Source organism: Eucalyptus grandis, chromosome 3 (genome assembly GCF_016545825.1).
Source record: "Eucalyptus grandis isolate ANBG69807.140 chromosome 3, ASM1654582v1, whole genome shotgun sequence".
Classification (NCBI taxonomy): Eukaryota; Viridiplantae; Streptophyta; class Magnoliopsida; order Myrtales; family Myrtaceae; genus Eucalyptus; species Eucalyptus grandis.
The window spans coordinates 18,001,333-18,010,122 of record NC_052614.1 but is presented as its reverse complement, the minus strand read 5'-3'; the positions used below and the strand labels follow the sequence as shown (position 1 = coordinate 18,010,122).

The 8,790-nt window shown below is 43.9% G+C and overlaps 1 protein-coding gene across 1 annotated transcript; it reads left to right on the top strand.

Moving 5' to 3' along the window:
• Positions 1-2,041: 2,041 nt before the first annotated feature.
• LOC104416897 (protein ACCELERATED CELL DEATH 6-like) lies at positions 2,042-4,412 on the top strand. The gene is made up of 3 exons (XM_039309385.1): positions 2,042-2,747; positions 3,193-3,731; positions 3,972-4,412. The coding sequence occupies exons 1-3, from the start codon at positions 2,042-2,044 to the stop codon at positions 4,410-4,412; spliced, it is 1,686 nt and encodes a 561-aa protein (XP_039165319.1).
• Positions 4,413-8,790: the final 4,378 nt, after the last annotated feature.

The following is an 8,790-nucleotide window of genomic DNA, read 5'->3' as shown; positions in this document are numbered from 1 at the left end:
TTTTAAGTCTTGCTCTTCCTTCATCCATTCTCAGGAATGCAGGTATCCGTGCATAACGCATCATAGTTCCTGCAACAAATGCAGAACTAAAAATAGATCACTTATAATCCACAATAAACATAATGGAAAATACATAAATTTCCATGATTCATGCAACAAATGCATAATAAAAAATGGATTACCTATAACCCACACGGACATAATTGAAAAAAAAATAAATTCATTTTTGTTTTTGGTCAACGGTTAACGGTGGTCAACGCAGGTCAACGGTCAACGCAGGTCAACGGAGGTCAACGCTGGTCAACGGTCAACGGGTGACCAGGTCAGGTCAACGGGTCGTCGGGTCAAACGGGTCTGGTCGGGTCGGTTGCACCGATGAGGCCGATCGGACCGGTTGGGCCAGTCGGACCGCTTGGGCCGACCGACCGGCACGTGCCCTGCATGTGCGTGGGCAACCGCCGACCGACGTCATGGTGACGTCAGCCGGCGCGTGCCTTGCACACGCAGGCGGTTGCCGCGCGCGCGTGCGGTTACTGCGCGCGTGCGTTGCACGCGCTTGCGGTTTCAACTGCTCATGCCTGCGTCGCACGCGCCTGGGAACCGTCTCGGCGCGTGCGTTGCACACGCCGACGTGGCCGAACTCTTCGGTTGCGCGTGACGGCGCGTCCGGTGGCGTCCGGCGGCGAGCGACCACTCGAAATTCTCGTATCGCTGAGCACTTCAACCCTAAGCAATCAGAATCGCAATTCGATCTACGGATAAACCAAAAACAGGGGAAACAGTACGGTGTTGAGGCTTATCTATCTCTAAAATGATTAACAATGACGTTTAACCAAAAAACAATTAATCAACATAAATAGTAATAGGAAACATGATTAAGTGGCTTCGATACCAATGTTGGGTTGAGATTTGGGAAACGGATTCCCAAAACGGTGATTCGACACAAAATCAATCACAAACGTAGCGGAAGCGAAGCCCAAGAAATTCATGAATCACCGATCCTAAGGCAGGTCACATAAACGAACGTACCTTGTTTCCACAGACTAAACCCCGGTGTTGCGAATCAAAGAGGGATAAACCACGCCGTTCTTTAGAGGATAAACTGTTCTTCGGGAGAGAACGGTCTGAAAGGACGTAAGTTCTTCTAAGAGAGGACGTGCGTCAGAGAGCGAATGTCAGTCAGAGAGCGAGAGAGCGTAATCTCTCTTAATCCTTTTTTTTTTTAGAATACGTAACCCTTCAATCTATTATTAACCGCCTCTATGATTTTTCTTTATTTTTAAATAACTTCCTCCATGGGCCCTCAACTCATGGGCCGGGCATTTTGGACCTAACATGGGTGGATGGGCCAACTCAGGCCCATCAAAAAAAAAGAAAAATCCATCATGGAGTAACAAAAAGGATTTGCTCTGGACATGATCACTCGCGAGCCGCACAGTCGAGGCTGCTCCTTGATAAACGAGCTGCGCACGCGTGCAAAGAAGTTTCTAGGAAAGAACATAAAAGAATAAAAAAGGAGACTTGCTTTTGAGGTTTTCTGTTGGCAAAAAGAAGGTTCCAAGAAAGAACATAAAAGGATAAAAAATCGGTGGCTTGCTTTTTAGGTTTTCTGTCCTTTATTTATGGGGTTAAATAGAAGGTTCCAGGAAAAAAACGTAACAGTACAAAAAGGATTTGCTCTTGGCATGACCACGCGGGAGCCGCACAGTCGAGGCTGTTCCTTGATAAACGTGCTGCACGCGCGCGCAAAGACAAGCCTACAGTAGCGGCTCGTGGTAAAGGAGAAGAAGCCGAACGGAGGACCCTACAGGGTTAGCGTTTCCGCGTTCGTTTAAATTACAACGCGTTTCCGTGTTCGTTTAAATTACAACGCGTGTGAATTGGCAAAGGAGAACACTTCCACACCGACGCCTTTAAATAGCCAAGCTCAGCTTTAGCTCTCCCAACTTTTAGCTGTGCAATTAATCTTGGAGAACAGAAGTGTTCAATCAAACTGTTGTCTACCTTTGGAGTAAACCTATTCAAATTTTGAAGTCTGAAGATGGATCACAATTGCGTGAGCATAACCATCAAGGATGATGAAATTCGGGAGCAGCAAAGGGCCAGATTGAAAGCACTAGAGTCGATAAACAAACCACACTGCCAAGCAGAACTCAAATGCCATATGAATCCGCTGCTGCATGCCGCTGCAAAAGAAGGCGACGTCAACAAGTTCATCAAAGCCCTTGAAAGGTATTCCGCCGAAGAGAGGGTTTCTCTGTCTCGCATTATCAACATGCAGGGTCCTTCTGGGAACTCATTACTCCACATCGTAGCGGGAATTGAGAAGGCTGACATCCTTCGAGTCCTCCTCGAGGTCATCTGGGACAAGCGGCTCATCACCAAGGTGAACAACCAAGGGGACACGGCACTCCACATCACGGCAAGAGCTGGCAGGATGTGGACGGCTGAGCTCCTCCTCAGCTGTGGCAGTATTTTGGACATGGCAAATGATGCAGGGAACACGGCGTTGCACGAGGCTGTGAAGAACCGTCACTACGAGTTGACCAATCTGCTCCTGAGTCGAGGCTCAAGATCGGTGAATAAGAAGAATAAGGAGAGCAAATGCCCACTGTACTTGGCAGTCGAGATGGGCGACCTGAAGCTTCTCGTGCGCTTGGTTGAAGCAATGGATGTGAAAAAAGTCCCTCGGCCTATGATACAAGGCATGTCGCCGGTTCACGGTGCCGTGATGCACCAAAGATTAGGTCAGTGACTGTACTTATGGCTCTCACTTGGGTGAATTTATTAGTCGGACCGTATACATTTTATTTGTGTCTCTACTTTAGATACGAGTCGTTGAACCTCTAACCCTCATTCAAAAAGCACCTGACCTCACACTTTTGGTCCATCAGCTAGGATGGTTTGAACTTTTTTCTTCGGCTTGCATCAATTGTTGAAAGGACCTTTTGTAAATTAGGAAGAGACTTATGTAATGATTGCTTGATTTCTCACGTGAGGTAACGTCTTGGATATAAATGTCTCCATGCTTTGAAGCATTCTCCATATATCCATACTGAAAGTATCCCCAAAAGGTTTAGTTTCAATTATGTATTCAATGCTATCGCATTTTTGTCTAGAGGGTAAAGTTGCCATACCCATGGTCATGAGCACGACAAATATTCATTCATCTCGGGCTCTTTAATGATGTAGATATGCTGAAAGAGATGTTAATGCGGAAGAAAGAGCTATTCAATTTAAGAGATGCTCGAGGTGGGACTCCCCTCCATCGAGCAGCATCCGAGAATTATGTAGATGGGGTCAAATTCTTGGTTAAAGAGTTTGCTTCCAGCGCCTTTGAGGGCGACGAAGAGGGCTATTTTCCAATCCACATCGCATGTAAGATGGGTCATCTCGACACTATCAAGGAGCTACTTCGACATTGGCCAGATCCAGAAGAGTTGCTAAATCTTAAGGAAGGGCAAAATATACTTCACATTGCAGCAAAGTACGGAAGGGCCTCCACTGTAGAATGCATACTCGGTGATCCTAAGCTTGAGAAGCTTATAAATGCGAAAGACAAGGAAGGAAACACGCCTCTACATGTGGCCACATTGCAATGGCAACCCAAGGTTCTATTCTATCTCACTCGGGACAAAAGAGTTGATCTTAAACTGGTAAACAACAAAAACTCAACGGCTCAAGACATTGTAGACGAGAAACTGCAAACCATCGATGCTCCATTTCGCAAGGTGATGATCTATACAAAACGGATTAACAAGTTACTACTTTTGTTTTTCACTGTTAATTTTAGCTGCTTCCTTTCTGTGATAAACAAAAGGAATTAAGTTTCTATAGTAAGCTCAGAAAAGATTGCATTTGCAAGTTTGCGTATCACTTGAGAAGGTTTTAATTTTGTTAATTCTAAATCTTTGATTTTGAGTCCATCTTCATGGATAATCACGATGTTTATTTTCTATATGCTTAACCAGATCTGGACACGAATAGTCTTAGCATCTGCTAAAGCACCCAGAGGCAAAGACAAAGCAATTTGTCGGTCAACAGGCTTAGGCCCATGGAGACGTTTGAAGCCTTCGAATTTGGATAGACTAAAGAACCAGGCCAACACTCGTATGGTCGTGGCAACACTCGTTGCCGCCATGACATTTGCTGCTGGCTTTTCTGTACCTGGAGTATATAATAGTTCTGAACCAAATGCAGGAATCGCTACACTGTTGAACAAATCTATGTACGACATTTTCGTGATTTGCAACACCGTTGCCTTGTACAGCTCGATAATTTCAGTTGTGATACTTCTTTGGACGCAAATCAATGATTCGCATGCGGTGCATCATGCCCTCAGAAGTGCAAGGTTACCGCTGCTCATAGCTCTTGCGACAATGTCCGTGGCCTTCATGACGGGGTTTACGTGACCACAAGTAAACGCACTTGGGTTGCTGTTGTCATCTTGATAGTTGGAATCACTGCCCTCTTCAGTGTCTTGTGTCTTTACATTGCCTTGTTCGTCCCACTTCGGTACAGCTGTCGTCTGCTCCAGCTCTTTGCCGACTGCATAATTAAAGCTGGTATATCAATGTCAGAAAGCGTGCCCGAAGGAAGCACACGAGGACCTGCTCGTTTGGAAATACCAAGCTATTTCGGAGGATTTGTCCGTGCTCAGGCAACTTCTGAAAATGTAGGTTACGAGAACTCACGGTTTGAGGCGCATGACCAATTCACTTGTAGGATACAATAAAACCACGAAATCAGAAGAACCTTCTTTGGTAACACGAGCTCTACTATGACAAGTGGCGCAATTGTGACTTGTCAAATGTCGTTCATGGGTCATGCCCCGATTACTTTGATCTTGATTGCTCTATTTGGTGTTCTTTATTATGATTCCTTGATGCAATTCTCTTCTAGAATTTTTTAGGATATCTTGCATGCTGAATGAGTATTAGTTGTCTTCATAAATTCTATTCCAACTTTCACAATCTTTGTTGTCAAAATCCTTGAAAGATGAAAGGTTATCTAGGGACATTTGTCAATTTCTCTCGGATGTATAGCAAAATTGTTTTACATGTCAAGGTGATTTTGGTGTATGTGATGCCTCCAACATTAACCGTTTTAGCATCAATCAACTTTTGATTTGAGATTAATTCCATTTAAGCTTGGGTCATATTTAAAATGCCTACAACATTTGTAGTGCATGATATGTGCCCCGGATTAGCGTTGACAATTAAATGCACTCCATAGCTATAATGGAATTATATCTCTCTTACACTATTTCCTTTTTGATTTGACATTGAACTCATCCAAGTTTGCACCATATTTTAAATGCCTATTGTAGCGACCTATCCCTTAGGGAATGGAGTAGGTTTAGGGGTATTGCCTAAATGATGGACCTAAGACCCATGATTAGGCGTGGGCTCTCTCAAGCCCATACCTCGTGTGACATTGGGTATTTTTAAGAATTTTGCAAAAACGAGTTGCCACTAGTCTATTGGGGTCGGCTAAAACCAAGTACGGCATGGGAGTGTACCTCACTTCCAACGTAACCAGAGAATCTAGGGTTGGAGACTTGATTACACTAATTGATCAATTAGTGCCCTTTCAGTACCTAATCTTATTCATTTTAAAAGAAAAGATTTTTGTCAGGCAGTTTGGATTGATTTTATACCTATCCACTAACATGTGAGATGATCATACAGGTGCACAATCAATAAAATAATAATTATAGCTACCAAGATCCTAATTGGAGTAAAATTGAGCATGCGTAGTTAAACATAATAAAATATGCAAATTAAACACGCGATATAATCAATATACGAGCAAATAAAGACATAATTACACTAAGAAGGCAAGACATAGCAATTCCTAAACTCTGCATTTTTTGGATTTTCAAAATTTTTAATTTTAAAAATAATATATATATTTTTCAAAATATAATATATTTAAAAACGACCCGGGTCGAGTTCCCAAGTTAGGATCGACCTGGGCCATCTGCTAAAGACCCGTTGTAGGCCCGGCCTGGGATTCTTTTCCTTTAAAAAAAAAAAATAAACCGAGCCCATTGACTTGGCCCATTATGACCGGAGCCCTACTCAATTGAGATCCACGCCCGACCCGGTTTTTGGCCGAAACCCTACCCGACCATGACCCGATGGACGTCCCTCTCTTTGCTTGCGGTTGAGGCATCATTGGGCGAACTGACGACGATGACGATGGCGACGACGATGGTGATGAGCCACTCAATAGTGTTGTGGTACAGCGGCGGGCCACTCAACACGGTGGCATCATAGTACGGTAGCAGCAAGTGAGGCTCACGTCGAGGGACCGGTGGTTGTGACGGCGAGGTGGCAGGCGATGTAAAAGGACGATGGCTCGGCTTGAAGTGGTTGGTGGCAGAACGGTAGTGACAGGCGACGGCGAAGCATTGTCTGGTGAAGAAACAGTAGTGACGGGCAATGGCAAAGTGGAGCCGCGTTACGAGGGAGCGCCAGCGACCCCGGCTGGCATTGGGCCTATGAGCTCATGATGTGAATCATTGCAGAAAGATCATTCTACGAAGGCTTGGATGGTGTGAATTGTGAACCTTGACCTCTAATCAAACCTGTGATTGGCAACCTCGGTATGAACATGACCTATTGACGAATGCATGTCAACCAACCAACGTTATAGACGCTACGAGTGAAAGAATTTGCTATCTCGCTCAATAAGTCGAATCGACCATCACAACGGAACCTTGATAAGGTCAAGTCCTCAAAAGAACAAAAGAGAAGATAATCTCTCAACTTTTTTCCTCAAAAATAAATTTTATCCCCCTCACGACATCAATTAAACTAATCAAACAAGATTAGATCATTACTGATTTTATTTCAGCAAGTAACAATTTCAAACCAACAAGTACAACTTTCGAAATTCCAATTGAAACGCAAATCACTACTGATTTTGTTTCAATTCGGTCCACAGTCGCCTTCTTGATTTTTTTTTGTTCGGCTATTTTTTTTTTGCCGAATCTATTTTTTTTCTCTTGCGCACTTTTTTTTCGTGTGCGTTTTCTTTCTCTTCTTTTTTTTTTTGGATAACTTTCTCTTTTTTTTCTTTTTCTTTGACGAACTCAGATACAATTTAAGATGCTAGGAAAAAAATAACACTAACAGCAAACAACTACGTATGGAAGCACAAAAGCAATCGGATCCCTAAATTGGCTAGAACCGAAACCCTAGCTCAATAAATCTCAAATTGCTTAATATAAACAGAAAATTAAAGATAAATAGACCTTGTAGAAGCAAGCTCCGATACCAAATGATGTGAATCGTTGCGGAAAGATCGTTATACGAAGGCTCGGATGATGCGAATTGTGAACCTCGACGTCCAATCAAACTTGTGATTGGCAACTTCGGTATGAACGTGACTGTTGACGCACGTGTGTCAACCAACCAACGTTATAGATGCCACGAGCGAAAGAATTCGCTATCTCGCTCGGTAAGTCAAATCTACCGTCACAAGGGAACCTTGATAAGGTCAAGTCCTCAAAAGAACAGTAGAAGAGAATCTCTTAACTTTTTTCCTCAAAAATAAATTATATCCCCCAAAGAAATTCAGTCAGTCTTTAATATAGGTCTTCTAGCCGCCACACAAACCCTAAAACCAACCCTAGAGATATAATGCATCATATTCTAGAATATTCCTAAACAAGAATATATATATCTTTACATATATTTGACTTGGTCAAATATTTGGTGACCAGATAATTAAATTGCGCCAAGATTTCCAAGATTCTTCAAGATTTGATCCAAGATCATCTCCATGCCAAAGATCACGAACCATGACGCCAACAGCTTGCCTAAATTGCTTGGCCCGTGCTCGAGTGATCAAACCAGTTAGAATAGACAATGGGTCCCTAGCACTTCCTCCTCGATATAGCTCGATGCCCACATCAGCTCAGCTGGGCAGGAGTCGCCCATTCGATGGGGCTGCGATTAGCGGTGCTATGGCAGTAATAGGCGACAGTGGTTTGGCTTGTTCTCAATCAACCCTCTCTCCTCTGGATCTAGAACCTTCACGCTTAGAGCTGCCTCCCTCACTCCGACCGACCTCAGATCTCGGCCTTCTACTTAGACCCGACCCTCTCCCTCTGACAACCTCCCTTGGTTCTCCCTCTTTAGTTGCTGTTCTCCTGTTGTTGCTGCCTTTCTTCTTCTTTTTGCAAGTCTTGCCTGAAGGACTGCTAAAGGAAGGAGGGGGCAACCGTAAGCTCTGTTGCATCGATTTGCGTCGAGGACCGTTGGATGACGCTCATCCCTAGGGGCTAAACTTCCGCCCTCTCCCTCCCTCAGCTTCCCTGTTTCTCTACTTTTTCCCCTTCCCTCTCTGTTGCGTTTTGCTACTGTCTTTTTTTCTTCACTCCTTTTCTTCTCTCTCTGCATTATCTTCTGCTCCCCTTCTCTACTCTAGCGGCTCTGCTTCTATCCTCTGCTGCTGCTCCTGTTGCCTCTCTCTGCCCAATGCTCTATTGCTACTTTTTCCTTTCCCCAAGTCCCCCTCGCGTGCGAGGATGGCCAGGAAGAAGGAAGAAGCTGGCGTGGGCCGAGCCCAAGAGGAAACGGCTTAGGCCACAAGAGAAAAGAGAGGCGGGCCGGGTCAAGGCCAAATCAAGCTCGACTCGACTCCTAAGCATCTTTTCTATTTTTTTTCTATTTTTGTTGTTTTGTTGTTTTGTTGTTTTTGTTTTTTTTTTCTATTTTTTTTGTTTTTGTTTAAAAATATGTGTCAATAGCTGCCCCTCTTTGAATGTAGCCTCGAAGA

Bases quoted from the DNA above. Each gene is read 5' to 3' on its own strand.
- LOC104416897 (XM_039309385.1), top strand. From the start codon at position 2,042: ATGGATCACAATTGCGTGAGCATAACCATCAAGGATGATGAAATTCGG. The intron at 2,748-3,192 runs GTCAGTGACTGT...TTAATGATGTAG, and splicing joins CGTGATGCACCAAAGATTAG to ATATGCTGAAAGAGATGTTA. The intron at 3,732-3,971 runs GTGATGATCTAT...ATGCTTAACCAG, and splicing joins TCGATGCTCCATTTCGCAAG to ATCTGGACACGAATAGTCTT.